Source organism: Cherax quadricarinatus, chromosome 7, assembly GCF_038502225.1.
Source record: "Cherax quadricarinatus isolate ZL_2023a chromosome 7, ASM3850222v1, whole genome shotgun sequence".
NCBI lineage: Eukaryota > Metazoa > Arthropoda > Malacostraca > Decapoda > Parastacidae > Cherax > Cherax quadricarinatus.
Genome location: NC_091298.1, coordinates 25,073,868 through 25,092,310, shown reverse-complemented (window position 1 = coordinate 25,092,310; position 18,443 = coordinate 25,073,868). Strand labels below are relative to the sequence as shown.

General features: G+C 41.6%; 1 protein-coding gene across 1 annotated transcript in view; it reads right to left on the bottom strand.

The window, feature by feature from the left end:
- Nucleotides 1-521: 521 nt before the first annotated feature.
- LOC128700458 (sialin) overlaps nucleotides 522-18,443 on the bottom strand; it is a 73,385-nt gene continuing 55,463 nt past the window's right edge. The window contains exons 10-11 of the mRNA XM_070082368.1: nucleotides 11,874-12,000; nucleotides 522-1,485 (exon numbers count right to left, since the gene is read on the bottom strand). Coding sequence (XP_069938469.1) covers nucleotides 1,373-1,485; nucleotides 11,874-12,000 — 240 coding nt within the window. The 3' untranslated portion in view covers nucleotides 522-1,372. The remainder of the gene's footprint in view (nucleotides 1,486-11,873; nucleotides 12,001-18,443) is intronic.

The following is an 18,443-nucleotide window of genomic DNA, read 5'->3' as shown; positions in this document are numbered from 1 at the left end:
TCAATGCACCAAGATACTGATTTAACGACAGGTACCCTATTGATCGTTAAACCTTTAGCACCCGGTTTGCTGGATGGGAGGCAGCCTATATGGGAGTGTAACTTACGCCGAATAAAGTGTAACATTTGTAGCATGCCACAGTGCTTCAGGCTCATCATAGAATTTACAGAAACAAGTTGGAGCCTCCATCTGATTCAGAACGTTCAAAAGCTTACAGCGAACAAAGATTTATAATTAGGCTAATCCCCCGAGTTTATTTTATCACGAAATAAAAATAAATAAATAAAAATAGTATTAAATTACTCTTACTCTAATGAAACGATAAATAAAAAAAATCAATAAATTAAAGGATGGGCCAGGATCTTGGGATGAGGGACTGCTTACCTAGCTGATGTTATGAAGTAGTTCTGCTGTTTTTCCTATTCCATTGAAGAAACAAATGTATTGTAGTGATGGCCATCGATATGTAGTACATGAAGAGTGATGATCGGATGAAATTCCAGTCCTGGATGAATAATCCGAATACAGACTCTACCCTGGTTCTTCAGGAGAAGTTAGGTTCCTGAAGATGGAGTCAGATCTAAAACACGTACTAATTCAGTGTAGTTTGCATCCGGAACTGGATCCCGTTTTATAGACAATGACGACGAGTCGTACTACTACACAGTTGTAGCCACTACTACTATAATGAAAATGACTTCTCGTCCTGATTTATCCCACACTGTCACTATGACCCATACCAGATATGAAGGCTAAAAAGACAACACGAGAGAGTACCGGCATATATCAATTGCCTCATTGGTTGAAGGCGAAAGTTTACCTCAGCTTAAGAACCACTAGTCATAATATTGACTAACCAGCCATAAAATTGTTTACGTATTTAGAAGAACCACGTAAGGTGATATATACAGCTTGATATCTGGTTCATGCGTAAAGCAGATGTGAACACATCGCTGGTGAAACAGGAAGTACAGAAGCTGCTCCAACTATTTTACCCTCTTTCAATGATACTTATAGGAAGTTATTCATCGAAATGTATACGGATTGTGGAATGTGATTATGATTCATGTTATAAGATTGTGAAGTGGTCAGTATACCAACAAGAAGAAAATCTTAGAGTTAATTTGATTATGTTAAAAGTGGAATATGTTTAAAACGAGGTATATACAAACAATTCTGGTGCTTTGTAAAAAAAAATAACTTCGATATCCTGTGTATTACAAGTATTACAGAAATCTTTCAAGAGATGTAAATAAAAGTAATGTGCTCATACATTTCGAAAAGACAGTTTTCCATTAAATAACAAATACGAATAGTAATAAAATTTAGCTAAGTTTTGTGTGTCGTCCCGTTGTGGCTAATCAGCTAGTTGTTAATATTTTGTCTTCTCACTAATATTGCAGAAACTCTCCCGTCTGGCTGTGAGGGAAGGTCTGGTTGTGTTCGCTTCATCTGACAGCGTCGAGGCACCAGGATATGCGGGAACTGTAGGATGACATGTAGTCAGTTGGTCTCTTTTTTAAGTATATTTAATTAACGTACTGTAGATGCCCATGAGTGCACGCGAACCTAGACACGCACACAAAGACACACACGTATGCACTCGCGCGCGCGCGCACGCACACACACACACACACACACACACACACACACACACACACACACACACACACACACACACACACACACACACACACACACACATCAGGGACAGCGAGCAGGCTAGTCACGCCGTCGGTGCTCCGGGGATTTAAGTGTTTTTGAGGGCTAGAAGTGTTCTGCAAGGGTTGCTAAGTGTGTCAGGGTAGTCAACAATCCTAGAAGTGTTTTTTTTTAATTGCCTGAGCCACACAAGTGTGGGGAGAGCCACAATTTTGAAAGTGATCTGGAAAATAAAAGCGTTGTGGCGCAGGCTAGTGTGAAGGCGGCGTTGCCAAGTGTCACCCAAGATTTTAATAAAGTGAAACAATAGTGTGACCAGTGAAAGAAATACAGTGAATAGGGTACATTATTAACGAGAAGAAATTGAGGTGGATCTAGCCAGGACGTACATCGAGCTGGATCTACCCAGGACGTCACATCGACCTGGACAATCTACACTGCTACAGCTGCAATACAAGTACTGTATCACCTATGAGTGGTTGTTTGGGTGTGGGGTCCAGGTTCCAATTTAACCGCCAAGCTGAATGTGAATGGTCTAACTCTCATAGCACGATAAAGAATAGGCACTCAAGTATTCAATAAGGTTTAGCAAATGGTAATCCATTGAACAAGGCGATTAAGTCACTATAAGCAGGCGATATAGGCAACACTGCAAGGGAGTCAGGTCACATAGGTTGTGGACACAAGGACAACTGAGAATCTACATTACACTCCAAGCACAAGCCACCTACTTTTCAGACACACAATAATTCCACACATAATTCGACACATAATTACACACACACACACACACACACACACACACACACACACACACACACACACACACACACACACACACACACACACACACACACACACATACACACACACACACCCACATACACACACACCCCCCCACACACACACACACACACATACACACACCCACATACACACACACACACCCACACACACACACACACACACACACACACACACACACACACGCACACGCACACACACACACTGTAAGTGCGGTAAATCCCAGGAGGTTGGTCAGGTCACAAGAAGGTGTGGGCAGCCAAGGACCACTGAGACTTACCTTAAAGCACAAGCCACCTACCTTTCAGTACATAATAAACCCACACATAATTCCACACACAATTACACACAAAATTACACACACACACACACACACACACACACACACACACACACATATCCAGACACACACACACTCCCCCCTCACCACCGACATCTCACTACTTCCCCTGATCCATCACCTCCCCCATTCACCCCAAACCCTCCCCACCCCTCCCCACTCAGCTCCCAAATAGCCACAGTTCCTCCACTACTTCCCCCCCCCCCACACTCTGACACACACACTACTAACCTAACATACAGAACTACATAGGTTTCCCACTCTGAGGCAATCAGGATAAAACAAAAATGGGTTGCCAGAGAGCAACAAGAAAAACCAAGGGACAGGAGGAGGAAAATGCAAAGGAAGATTGGGCAGCAGAGCTCATAAAAAGGGATCATGAATGGGAAAAGAAACTAGAAGAACTTAGCATGAGAATGGAAGAGAGGATAGATATGGAAAGCAGGAAGTGGGAGGTGCATGTCAAAACAGCAGAAGCTAGGATACAGAGTTTAGAAGAGGAACTGAAAAATCTGAAACAGCATAAAGAACTAAAGAACATTTTGGGATTGACATCAGAGACTGCTACCTCAGCCACAAATAAGGGGACTGTAGGGAAAGAAGGGGCACAACTGCATGGAGATGCTCTATCAGAGGAGACTGTAGCAAATGAAAGAGCTAAGCTTTATGTGGAGGCCCTAACAGACAACAACAGAGCCCAAGGAAAGCCGAGAAGGGAAAATGACAGGCCACTGAGCCCAAGTACATTAGCCAGTGAAACTGATGAAAGGAAAGCTGCAGTGGAGGAAACCAAATTAAATGAGGGGATACACAGGGATATGCAGTGGGAGAATGAAAGGGTGAGGTCAGTCTTTGCGTATGGGCTCCAGGAAGTCGAAGGGGAAACATATGAAGCAAGAAAACAAGGGGAAAAAAAAGCAATTGAAAGCATCATGAAAGCAATAGGAGAAGACGATATGACCCAGCTGGAAAATTTTCGGAGAATAGGGGGGTTTGTAAAAAAAAGAACCCGGCCAGTGAGAGTGACCTTCAAGGCAGAAGCAACTCGGACCAGGATACTGCAGGAGAAAGCACGATTAAGGGACATGACGGCATACAGGAGGGTGTATCTCGACCGCGACAGAACACAAGAAGAAAGGAAGAAACTGAGAGAGATGGTACAAAGGCGAAAGGAGGAAAGAGAGGGGATGGAGAAGACAGACAGGAGATCCCAGACCCAGGAAGAAGATCTAATACAGCCTCCCTCACAACTTTCTATAGAAGCCTCCCAACCAGGTCAACCCCAGTGCAACCAAACACTCTAAATCAAAACACCCATGCCACATCCAATGCCCCCACCCACTACATTACAAACTTCACCCCCACAGCAACAACCCATAGTTCCTTACCAGGTCTCCCACTTCCCCAACCCCAATATACTTCCCAGACTACAGTCTCAGAAAAGAAGTTGAAGGTGTGGTATACAAATGCAGATGGAATAACAAACAAGTATGAGGAGTGGCACGAAAGAATCAAAGAGACATCCCCAGACATAATAGCACTCACAGAAACAAAACTCACCAGAATAATAACAGATTCAATCTTTCCATCCGGATATCAAATCTTCAGGAAAGACAGAGGGAGGAGAGGGGGAGGAGGAGTTGCACTGCTCATTAAAAACCAGTGGGGTTTTGAGAAAATGGAAGGAATGGATGGCATGGGCGAAAGGGACTACTTAGTAGGAACAATCCAGTCTGAGGGACATAAGGTGATAATTGCAGTAATGTACAACCCACCACAGAACTGCAGGAGGCCAAGAGAAGAATACGATGAGAGCAACAGAGCAATGATCAACACACTAGCCGAGGTGGCCAGGAGAGCACACATGGGGGGAGCAAAGTTACTAGTTGTGGGTGATTTCAATCACAAGGAGATTGACTGGGAAAACCTGGAGCCCCATGGGGGTCCCGAAACATGGAGAGCCAAGATGATGGATGTGGTACTGGAGAACCTCATGCATCAACATGTTAGAGACACTACCAGAGAGAGAGGAGAGGATGAACCAGCAAGGTTGGACCTTGTATTCACCATGAGTAGTTCGGACATCGAGGGTATCATGTATGAAAGGCCCCTGGGAGCTAGTGATCATGTGGTTCTGTGCTTCGACTACATAGTTGAGCTCCAAGTGGAGAGAGTAGCAGGAATAGGCTGGGAAAAACCAAACTACAAAAGGGGGAACTACTCAGGCATGAGGAACTTCCTTCAAGACATTCAGTGGGAGAGGGAACTGACAGGAAAACCAGTACAAGAAATGATGGACTATGTAGCAACAAAATGCAAGGAGGCAGAGGAGAGGTTTGTTCCCAAGGGAAACAGAAATAATGGGAAGAACAGAACGAGTCCTTGGTTCACCCAAAGGTGTAGGGAGGCAAAAACTAGGTGTAATAGAGAATGGAAAAGGTACAGAAGACAGAGAACTCAGGAAAATAAAGAAATCAGCCGAAGAGCCAGAAACGAATATGCACAGATAAGAAGGGAGGCTCAGAGACAATATGAAAATGACATAGCATCAAAAGTAAAGACTGACCCGAAGCTGTTGTACAGCCACATCAGGAGGAAAACAACAGTCAAGGACCAGGTAATCAGACTGAGGAAGGGTGATGGGGAATTCACAAGAAACGACCGAGAGGTATGTCAGGAGCTCAACACAAGATTTAAAGAGGTATTTACAGTGGAAACCAGTAGGACTCCAAGAAATCAGAACAGGGGGGCACACCAGCAAGTGCTGGATGAGGTACATATAACCAAGGAGGAGGTGAAGAAGCTGCTATGCGAACTTGACACCTCAAAGGCGGTGGGACCAGACAACATCTCTCCATGGGTCCTTAAAGAGGGAGCAGAGATATTGTGTGAGCCATTAACAAAGATCTTCAACACATCATTTGAAACTGGGCAACTCCCTGAGGTATGGAAAATGGCAAATGTAGTCCCAATTTTTAAAAAGGGAGACAGACATGAGGCACTAAACTACAGGCCTGTATCTCTAACGTGTATAGTATGCAAGGTCATGGAGAAGATCATCAGGAGGAGAGTGGTGGGGCACCTGGAAAGAAACAAGTGTATAATTGACAACCAGCACGGTTTCAGGGAAGGAAAATCCTGTGTCACAAACCTACTAGAGTTTTATGACAAGGTGACAGAAGTAAGACAAGAGAGAGAGGGGTGGATCGACTGCGTATTTTTGGACTGCAAGAAGGCTTTCGACACAGTTCCTCACAAGAGGTTACTGCAAAAGCTAGAGGACCAGGCACACATAACAGGAAAGGCACTGCAATGGATCAGAGAATATCTGACAGGGAGGAAACAACGAGTCATGGTACGCGACGAGGTGTCAGAGTGGGCGCCTGTGACAAGCGGGGTTCCACAGGGGTCAGTCCTAGGACCTGTGCTGTTCTTGGTATACGTGAACGACATAACGGAAGGGATAGACTCAGAAGTGTCCTTGTTTGCAGACGATGTGAAGTTAATGAGAAGAATCGAATCGGACGAGGATCAGGCAGGACTACAAAGAGATCTGGACAGGCTACAAGCCTGGTCCAGCAACTGGCTCCTTGAATTTAACCCTGCCAAATGCAAAGTCATGAAGATTGGGGAAGGGCAAAGAAGACCGCAGACACAATATAGTTTAGATGGCCAAAGACTGCAAACCTCACTAAAGGAAAAAGATCTGGGGGTGAGTATAACACCGAGCATATCTCCTGAGGCGCACATCAATCAGATAACTGCTGCAGCATACGGGCGCCTGGCAAACCTACGGATAGCGTTCCGATACCTCAGTAAGGATTCGTTTAAGACTCTGTACACCATCTACGTCAGGCCCATACTGGAGTATGCAGCACCAGTTTGGAATCCACACCTAGTCAAGCACGTCAAGAAATTAGAGAAAGTGCAAAGGTTTGCAACAAGACTAGTCCCAGAGCTACGGGGATTGTCCTATGAAGAAAGGTTGAGGGAAATCGGCCTGACGACACTGGAGGCCAGGAGGGTCAGGGGAGACATGATAACGACATATAAAATACTGCGCGGAATAGACGAGGTGGACAAAGACGGGATGTTCCAGAGATGGGACACAGACACAAGAGGTCACAATTGGAAGTTGAAGACTCAGATGAATCAAAGGGATGTTAGGAAGTATTTCTTCAGTCATAGAGTAGTCAGGCCATGGAATAGCCTAGAAAGTGATGTGGTGGAGGCAGGAACCATACATAGTTTTAAGGCGAGGTATGATAGAGCTCATGGGGCAGGGAGAGAGAGGACCTAGTAGCAATCAGCGAAGAGGCGGGGCCAGGAGCTGTGACTCGACCCCTGCAACCACAAATAGGTGAGTACAAATAGGTGAGTACACACACACACACACACACACACACACACACAAGGAGCTCGGACTAGACCCCCGCAACCTCAACTAGGTGAGTACACACACACACACACACACACACACACACACACACACACACACACACACACACACACACACACACACGAGAGAGAGAGAGAGAGAGAGAGAGAGATGGGGGAGATAACCTAGCAAGACTAGAACTAGTGTGTTCCAGAATAACATCTCACATAGAGAGACATTGGTACTAGCCACCATAAGGGACATACTTCAGAAAAGAAAACTCTGAAGAGATCAAAGAATTCCTAAATGCAGTTCATTGGGAAAAGAAACCGGAAGGAGGGACAGCCAATTAGATGACGACGTATCTAGTTAAGGACTCCTGGCAGACAGAGCAGAACTTCACACCCTGAAGAAGAGGAAATGGCAAGAACAAAGAGAGCCAATGGTTCAACTGCACATGCAGAGAGGTAAAAGAAAGAAAATTACAAGGGCAGGGAAAACGATAGAAAGCACAGGACAGACGTGAAATGAGGAGAGAAGCCGGAAGCGAATATGCAAAGGTGAGGAGAAAGGATAAGTGAAAAATCAATAATGATAGAGCTGCATAAGCGAAATCTGGACAGAAATTGCTTCACAGTCATATGAGAAGAGAGACGACAGCAAAAGAATGAAGAAGGAAGGCTGAGAACTTACGAGAAACAACATGAATGTACGCGTGATGTTGAAGCGATTTAATTAGGTTTTTCAATGGAAATGGGACAACACCTTTGAGCCAAAAAGAAGGGGTACACAAACAGGTACTGGACAACATACACACAGCACGGAAATACAGTAGTTGAAAATTTTTTTGAATGAGCTGGATATATCGAAGGTAATGAAACATGATAAGCTGTGGCCATGGATTCTGCAAGATGCAGCAGCACTGAATCACTAGGTAAGATCTGTAAGTCAATAGATACTGAACAATTGCCAAAGATCTGGAAAGCCTGGGAATGTAGACCTAGAATGTAAGAATGGCGGCAGAGAGGATGTGACTAGTGTCACTTAAATACTTACCATGTAAGAAAATGTAGAAGATAAAATGAAGAGTGATAGAGCACAGGGAAAGAAGTTACTTCATACATAATAATCAGCAGCGATTTATAGATTTTAAATAATGTCTTACATATCAGTTAAATTTTTGTGACAAGGTAAAAGACGTTAGACAAGAGCGATGGTTGGCTGGAGAGCATATTCTTCGACTGCAAGAAGGCATTTGATTTGTCTGGGCCAATTAATTCTGATATATGTGAATAACATTCCAGGAACGATAGTTAGATTTGTCCATGTCTGCAGATGAGGTAAAAAGTAATGACGAGGACAAGGAAATGCTGGAAATATAGATCTGAACAAACTGCAGAATTGGTCAAATATACGATTACGTAAATTCAACACCAGCAAATGTTAGTTTATTCTTGTGTAAGGGCCAAAAAGGCCAGAAAATGATAATAGACACATGGGACAGAGGCTGTACACCTCACTCTAGGCGAGATGTGCAGCTGATGTTATTTAGCTGATGTGCGCCTCTGGCATATTGCAGAGGCACACATCAGCTAAATATCCTCAGCAGCTATTGCTCGTTTTTTAAATATGAGGACTACCTTCAGGAATCTTTATACTGTTCAACATATATATCTGGTTCATCTTGGAGTATGGAGTATTAACATGGAAGTCACACGTGAGTAATTAAATGCGTTAAGAAACTAGAGAAAATGCAGAAGTATACAACGAGGCTAGTTTTAGAAATTAGGGGAACGAGCTCTGAGGAGAGGCTAAGGAAACCGAGTCTGACTATATTGGAGAACATTGAAGCTGTCCCGTGAATCGAACATCGTCACGGGTGGAAACGTTTGTTCGGCATGTTTTCTTACACCTGCTTCCCTCACTCATCTAAGAGTAAGTTGTCCTCTGTTGTGTGTCGCATCCCGGAAGTGATACTATACCTTAGATATGGCTTCGGTTTGAAATGAGCTGAGGGAGAATAACAGCTCTTAGTAAAACTGATTTGTGTAAAAATCAGCAGAGAAGCATTATAACATAAAAAAAAACACACACACACACACATACACAAAACTCATAGCAAACACACACACATATATGTACACACATTCACGCAGACATACACAGAGACAGACACAAACAGACACAGACACACATTTTACAATTGATAGGACAATGAAGTTGGTACGAAACACTGATGCTGGACGTAATTTGTTAATATCGTAAGCAGTTCTGTTATAAACAAACATTTTACAGAAACAACACTAGGGAAGAAACACTTTTCAATATAAATTATTTGACCTCAATTGCCAAAACTCCTCATTTACTATTAGAAATAGATGACATATTTAAGTACGATTTTGAGGAGGAAATATAATTATATATGCAAGATAGACTAGATTACCAAAAAGAACTTCTTGATAAAAAAATTATTTTTAGATGCTTAACAGATTTAATAATTTTATGCAAATATAGTTACTCCCACAAATAATGCTTATAAATAATGAAAAAAATGTAGTTATTGGGTTTTGTATATTAAAGAGAAAAAGTTAAAATAGAAAAAAAAGAAAACCCTGGATACCAGGGATGAAAAAACATATGAATTATGAAAAAAGTCTAAAATTATATTTTGTGTAATTTTAAGATAACAAGAAAGGGAAACTTTACGTACGAAACAAGAAGGAAAATTAAAAAAAAATAGTTTGCAATCTGCGCAGATGGTTTGATATATCAGAGAGGAAATGATGGATTACACCTATGGACGAATTTAAAAATCTTAGAAAATATATATATAAAAAACAGGACACCACGAGTATTTTCTTTATTTATACTACTGCAAATTAGTCATTCTCTTTGTCTGTCTGTCTCTCATTTTCTTTTCTTTCTCTCTCTCACACACTTTCTCCCTTTTTTTATCTCCCTAGCACACACAGACACTGAGTGTATTTTACCATAATTAGAATATGCAGCAGCTATAATAACACTCCTAAAATTACGTGGATAAATAAGATAGAAAAGATCAAAAGAGCTTCAAAATGGTTTCAAGAATTAAAAATAATGAGTTTCAACGAAAGACCTTAAAATACAAAAAAAAAAAAATAATAATTGCTTGATAAGAAAAGAGTAAACACGATTACCACATAAAATATCATAAAAGAATATGAAAATTCGAAACAAAGATTACTTAGTTTCTAACCTAGAGAGAACAGTAAGCCACAGATTTAATATGAAACAAAAAACTGAAGCCGAAGTGATACTAAATTATTTTTCTTAGTAACCTTAGAGTTAGAGCAATGTAATGAATGTTGTAACTAATGGAAATTAAAAAAAATACATAAACGGCAATTTAAATTTGTATTTAAGACAACGTGTTGCTCGAGAAGCGAACTTTATCAAGTTTGTAAAGTCTGAATACAATTTAATGCACAGGCAAAACGTTGCTTTAAGTAAAGTTTCCGACTGTCGTATTATCTGATGTTATACATAATTAAAAAGTAATTAATTGAAGATGGAACACCAGAAATAGTGCTCGTCTCGTGTAACTATAATAAAGTTATTACACACAAACTTAAATTTGCCGCCTGGTCACAGACCGCGCCGCGGGGGCGTTGACCCCCGAAACTCTCTCCAGGTATATTACGTCAGATTCTTATACAAAAACGTCAAAAAAGGGGTCATTTATGTACAGAAATAACTCGCACATAAAAGAAAGGAGCTCACGACAACGTTTCCGTCCGACTTGGACCATTTAGAAAGTCACAGTGTGACTTTGTAAATGGTCCGAAACGTTGTGGTAAGCTTCTGTCTTCTATGTGCGGGTTATTTGTGTATTGTTCTAGTCACGGTATTGTGCCTTTTAGGTCTTTAGGGTCATTTATATGATTAAGACCCGTGCCAAGAAATATTTGTCGTGCCTCCTGGCGACAAAACAACAAACCTAGTATCAGTATTTCCTTAATTTAAAGGCATCTGTGATAAAAACAGGTAAGGCTTTCTTTTCATAGGTTGTTCATAATTAAAATGGATAATTACATATACTCCCAAAATTAAAAAATCTTATGACAACTTAAATGTTCAAGAAAAAATGTCAGCAGTAAGGTAGCACAAGCATAAATCTGACATTAAAGTATAAACACGTAATCACAGACGGTCTAGACTTCATCCTGCCACGGATAGGCAGTGTCAAAGATAAGTTAAATGCTGCGCGATGTGGCACAGCTTGAAACTCAACACACAGTTAAGCCAAAGAAACTTTAGAAATGGTTTTAATGTAACCTGGCAGTACTGTAGTTGAATAATTCCTGTAACTTAACTGTAAAGCTCATACATTTATTCAAAAATCAGCAGTGTGTTGCTTGAAACTCAACTCACGTAAACTCAGACAAATACACTCATTCCTTTACAAAATTAACATTAAGAAAACGAAGCAAAATAAAAGAAAGATGAACAAAAACATGAAAGTGGAGTAGAGAATGCCTTAAAAAGAATCAGTTAAAATTTCAGAGTGATTCTCAAGTCTATTTTGCTTAAGCTGTTTCATATGACACTTGGATAAGTAGTGAACACAACAGACAATATATTTCAAACAATAATATATTTCAAACAATATATCACATTGGACTGCAACTGAAGGCTGAGTGTTGCTCTAACCTGGCTCTGGCGCCGGATAATTCCAAGGTTGAATCTCCACCGACATGAGAAACATATAGATAGTAATGAGAATAAGGTTGACGCCGCCAGACAACAGGAACACCGCGTTCCACCCGCTCACAGTTTGCTGCAGGAGTAATGGACAATTACTGGTATTAAAAAAAAAGGCATTGGTTTCATTGGTTTATTTTACTAGCTTAAACTAGGTGCGATAATGATTCATCAACATGCATAAATTAATTTATAATTCACTGATTTGTATACACTGACTAGGAAAAAGACTATCAGATACGAGTACCAGTACAGGACGGGTACAGTAGTTTATACTGCATAGCTTATTTTCATTTAGTATTTAATGACAGATAATCGAACTTAGAGAACAGAACTTTTATTTATAAATTTCATATATAGACAAAAAATCTTTTTAAAATTTTGCCCTATCAGTCCTCATATAAAAAGACACACACACACACACACACACATACGCACGCACTCACACACACACACACACACACACACACACACACACACACACTAAAAAAGAAGAAAGTTATGCCTGCATGACAAGTGAAACGACAAAGCTAGAACAGTTGCATCTAGATTCCAGTATCTCAGATAATGTTAACAACAAATTATTGGAACAAGGTAAATATGCACAATCAAGTCATTTACTGAATGACACGTTTCAGTAACAATCTTAATGATAGTCACAAGCCATTAAAAATGATAAAACCACGTTACTAAACGCGACATTCAATAAATGTCTTGATAGTACTCGATGCATCATCAGACAAGCCTCACTTAGATTTTGCAGCACAGCTCTGATTTCAGTACTACAGAATGATAGACTGAGATCCCTGCACTTACACTTTGATGAACTGGGCACACGTGCAGCACCTGAACATATTTATATTGAAGATGTTTCTATAACAGAAATTCCTTCAAATTAAAGATACCCAGATAATGCACATACGTTTAATTCATAAACTTTTCGATATTACATACTAGTGCTGTAATGATACCTACATTCTACTGAAGGACTTAGAATGAGGAGGGGGAAAGGGAGGATAATATAGAAGTATATAAGTGGAAAAGAGATTTAGACAAATTTGATACAAAGAGAGTGCTAACAATTTCTAACCGAGATAGAACTCAGAAAAATGGATTCAATTTGGATTAATTTAGATTTAGAAAGGATATAGGAAAGTACTGCTTTAGCAATAGAGGTTTAGATGAGTGGAATAAACTGCCTAGTAGAGTCATTGGACTTTTAAATATAGGATAGACATAGGAGTGAGAAGGGATGTATGTGAAAAAGACCTTTTCAAATCCAATTTACGTTAGTAAATTCGCCGACACAAAAATATATACATTTGAAAGACACCTTCAAACAGCCAACGGATTCTCCAGTCATAAGAGCAAAAGGTTGGAGAAGTACTGCAACAGGTCTACTGGTTATATAAATTATTTAGAATCGTTTCGACAGTCTAATACAGAGAAGAACCCTGGAAAATGAGGAGTTGAGGTAATCAGTCCCTCAGCCTGGACATGATGTATTCAGCCCATCAGTCTTGATAAAAGATACCCCAGTGTTGCACAAATAAATCATTCATCAACTTGCCGATTTTCCAAGTCATTTATATAGTAGGAGAAAATATGCATCATTCATTTGAACTTCATTGAAAGACATTTTGCAACGTGGGAAATCTAAGGGTGTAGATTTACAGTCAAAGACACAAATTTCTTAAATGAAAAGGCAAAGGAATACTTAACTACTAGACTTATTAAAATATATAATGTTTTTCGAACGACACCAAGTCATCGATTGCGAAGAGAGCCTTGCAAGTATTTTAACAAAATATATAAATACCTTCTCATACACCAATATTACAGCAGTTAGTACAAACGTACAATGCTTCTTCACATTTATGTATAAGGAAGGAGTAGAACATCTTCACAAGTACGTGGAATTACCTCACAAGAGAATGTACATGAATTGTCCTACATTAAATAGAACACAAGTAAGAAAGTGCTTGGTATCTGATATATATACATCTAGTAATTGTACTTCATAATTAAACTACATGAATCGATAAGCACTGATACAATTATTCTTTTTAAAACCTACATTAAACATTTCTCAGAAGTGTTTCAAAATTTTTTGTGGAAGAAACTGATAGTAGATCATGCTCTTAGAAAATCAAAGAAAAATGAATTATCAAAATATCAAATAAGTAGCACGTAAAAAAAAGATTTGCCTTGCGGAGAAGATTCAGTTGAGCCAGAGAGGTGGGGCTCTATTTTTGATCGTTCTCGTGTTAGATGTAAATGTGATTCCGTCGTTTATTGATAAGAAAAGGTAACCCCTTACCCAGCAGCACTAGCACTACTGAAGCAAATAATGAGAGATGGCTCTCAACCTCCTAAGACTAGTGCCCTACAACAGAGAACACGAGGCAAAGAAAAACAAAGTAGAGGGACGTCATCTGGTGAGCAGTATGAAGTCCCAGAAAACAATACTGACACTTGTAAACCTTCTCAAACCATTTCCGATTACGTCAGAACTGTAGTAAATATGATAAATTCATTCAAACAATAGTTAGGATGAAGATAACACCTTAATTAAACCCATTTTCAATCAAAATATCCTTAAAAGAAGGATTCAATGCTAAAGACAGATACATCAATACATGCCTTTATGCATGTAAACCTGATTAAAAATTCTAAAGCTAGGAATCAGTTCAAGGGTGGAGGAGGTGCACAGGTTTTATCAGGGTGGATGTTCAAAAAGCTAGAATGAACGGATAGCATAAGGAGGTAGATAAAAAAAAATGTAATAGTATACGTTGGGTTGATTAGCTAAGGTCCAAAAGGTAAGATGGAAAGAACGTGAATTGTATGTCAGCAGCGATGCATGTGCAGTTTTGTACCTCGATAACACACTCTCTGCTTTTATAATTAAACCATATACACTCATAGTCTTGGAAAATCCTGTGGAAAGTTTTATTTATTTAAAAAACAATTTTATTCCAAAAAGAAATGATATAAGGTCATATATGAATCTATTTAATAATTTCACAGTAACAGGAGCAATTTTTCATAAGTGTAGGAATGGTGGTTGTGTTGGAGTGGTGGTTGTGTTGGAGTGGTGGTTGTGTAGGAGTGGTGGTTGTGTTGGAGTGGTGGTTGTGTAGGAGTGGTGGTTGTGTAGGAGTGGTAGTTGTGTTGGAGTGGTGGTTGTGTAGGAGTGGTGGTTGTGTAGGAGTGGTGGCTGTGTTGGAGTGGTGGTTGTGTTGGAGTGGTGGTTGTGTTGGAGTGGTGGTTGTGTAGGAGTGGTGGTTGTGTAGGAGTGGTAGTTGTGTTGGAGTGGTGGTTGTGTTGGAGTGGTGGTTGTGTAGGAGTGGTGGTTGTGTTGGAGTGGTGGTTGTGTAGGAGTGGTGGTTGTGTTGGAGTGGTGGTTGTGTAGGAGTGGTGGTTTTGTAGGAGTGGTAGTTGTGTTGGAGTGGTGGTTGTGTAGGAGTGGTGGTTGTGTAGGAGTGGTGGCTGTGTTGGAGTGGTGGTTGTGTTGGAGTGGTGGTTGTGTTGGAGTAGTGGTTGAGTAGGAGTGGTGGTTGTGTAGGAGAGGTGGTTATGTTGGAGTGGTGGTTGTGTTGGAGTGGTGGTTGTGTTGGAGTGGTGGTTATGTTCGAGTGGTGGTTATGTTCGAGTGATGGTTGTGTTGGAGTGGTGGTTATGTTGGAGTGGTGGTTGTGTTGGAGTGGTGGTTGTGGTGGAGTGGTGGTTGTGGTGGAGTGGTGGTTGTGTTGGAGTAGTGGTTGTGTTGGAGTAGTGGTTGTGTAGGAGTGGTGGTTGTGTAGGAGTGGTGGTAGTGGTGGAGTGGTGGTTATGTTGGAGTGGCGGTTATGTTGGAGTGGTGGTTGTGTTGGAGTGGTGGTTGTGTTGGAGTGGTGGTTGTGTTGAATAGGTGGCTGTGTTGGAGTGGTGGTTGTGCCGGAGTGGTGGTTGTGTTGGTTGTGTTGGAGTGGTGGTTATGTTGGAGTGGTGGTTGTGTTGGAGGGGTGGTTGTGTTGGAGTGGTGGATGTGTTGGAGTGGTGGTTGTGCTGGAGTGGTGGTTGTGTTGGAGTGGTGATTATGTTGGTTGTGTTGGAGGGGTGGATATGTTGGAGTGGTGGTTATGTTGGAGTGGTGGTTGTGTTGGTTGTGTTGGAGTGGTGATTATGTTGGTTGTGTTGGAGTGGTGGTTATGTTGGTTGTGTTGGAGTGGTGGTTATGTTGGAGTGGTGGTTATGTTGGAGTGGTGGTTATGTTGGAGTGGTGGTTATGTTGCAGTGGTGGTTGTGTTGGTTGTGTTGGAGTGATGGTTATGTTGAAGTGGTGGTTGTGCTGGAGTGGTGGGTATGTTGGTTGTGTTCGAGTGGTGGTTGTGTTGGAGTGGTGGTTGTGTTGGAGTGGTGGTTGTGTTGGAGTGGTGGTTGTGTTTGAGTGGTGGTTGTGTTGAAGTGGTGGTTGTGTTGGAGTGGTGGTTGTGCTGGAGTGGTGGTTGTGTTGAAGTGGTGGTTATGTTGGAGTGATGGTTGTGCTGGAGTAGTGGTTGTGCAGGAGTGGTGGTTATGATGGAGTGGTGGTTGTGTTGGAGTGGTGGTTGTGTTGGAGTGGTGGTTGTGTTGGAGTGGTGGTTGTGTTGAAGCGGTGGTTGTGTTCGAAAGGTGGTTGTGTTGGAGTGGTGGTGTTGGAGTAGTGGTTATGTTGGAGTGGTGGTTGTGTTGGAGTGGTGGTTGTGTTGGAGTGGTGGTTGTGCTGGAGTGGTGGTTGTGCTGGAGTGGTGGTTGTGATGGTTGTGTTGGAGTGGTGGTTAAATTTGAGTGGTGGTTATGTTGGAGTGGTGGTTGTGTTGGGGTGGTGGTTGTGTTGGAGTGGTGGTTGTGTTGGAGTGGTGAGTGTGTTGGTTGTGTTGGAGTGGTGGTTATGTTGGAATGGTGATTGTGTTGGTTGTGTTGGAGTGGTGGTTATGTTGGAATGGTGGTTGTGTTGGAGTGGTGGTTGTGTTGGAGTGGTGGTTGTGTTGGAATGGTGGTTGTGTTGGAGTGGTGGTTGTGTTGAAGTGGTGGTTGTGTTGAAGTGGTGGTTGTGTTCGATAGGTGGTTGTGTTGGAGTGGTGGTTATGATGGAGTGGTGGTTATGTTGGAGTGTTGGTTGTGTTGGAGTGGTGGTTGTTTTGGAGTGGTGGTTGTGTTGGAGTGGTGGTTATCTTGGAGTGGTGGTTATGTTGGAGTGGTGGTTGTATTGGAGTAGTGGTTGTGTTGGAGTGGTGGTTGTGTTGGAGTGTTGATTATGTTGGTTGTGTTGGAGTGGTGGTTATGTTGGTGTGGTGGTTGTTTTGGAGTGGTGGTTGTGTTGGAGTGGTGGTTATGTTGGAGTGGTGGTTATGTTGGAGTGGTGGTTGTGTTGGATGGTGGTTGTGTAGGAGTGGTGGTTGTGTTGGATGGCGGTTGTGTTGGAGTGGTGGTTGTGTTGGAGTGGTGGTTGTGTTGGAGTGGTGGTTGTGTTGGAGTGTTGGTTATGATGGAGTGGTGGTTATGTTGGAGTGGTGGTTGTGTTGGAGTGGTGGTTGTGTTGGAGTGGTGGTTGTGTTGGAGTGGTGGTTGTGTTGGAGTGGTGGTTGTGCTGGAGTGGTGGTTGTGTTGGAGTGGTGGTTGTGTTGGAGTGGTGGTTGTGTAGGAGTGGTAGTTGTGTTGGAGTGGTGGTTGTGTAGGAGTGGTGGTTGTGTTGGAGTGGTGGTTGTGTAGGAGTGGTGGTTGCGTTGGAGTGGTGGTTGTGTAGGAGTGGTGATTGTGTAGGAGTGGTGGTTGTGTAGGAGTGGTAGTTGTGTTGGAGTGGTGTTTGTGTTGGAGTGGTGGTTGTGTAGGAGTGGTAGTTGTGTAGGAGTGGTAGTTGTGTTGGAGTGGTGGTTGTGTAGGAGTGGTGGTTGTGTTGGAGTGGTGGTTGTGTTGGAGTGGTGGTTGTGTTGGAGTGGTGGTTGTGTAGGAGTGGTGGTTGTGTAGGAGTGGTGATTATGTTGGAGTGGTGGTTGTGTTGGAGTGGTGGTTGTGTTGGAGTGGTGGTTATGTTCGAGTGGTGGTTATAGGACTCAAAGAATGACTCTCCCACAGAGGGTCCGTCGTTTTATTCATAAAGATGATTACCCTCGACCCATGATATTGAGCAACCTCCCTGATGAAGAAGATTGGGTACCACCAGAACCCTTCTATGTTTACTGATATAATCATCGCCCCCAATTAGGGAGACATCTTATATAACTTTCTAATGTAAAAATTATGCTATTTACTATGGCTGGACACCACCTGTAAGAAGCCATTGTCACGAAATTATAAACTGACCAGAAAATTATTGCCTTCATTGTCGCATAAATATCCGTTGTGCAATCGCAAAAAAAAAAAAAAAAAAAAAAAAAAAAAAAGAAAAAAAAGCAATTGCAACTTGTATAATTACTACCAATTCAGAGTCATGTACTTATATACCTATTATATCTATGTGACTCTGATGGGTTAGTATTATACCCCTTTAAGAAT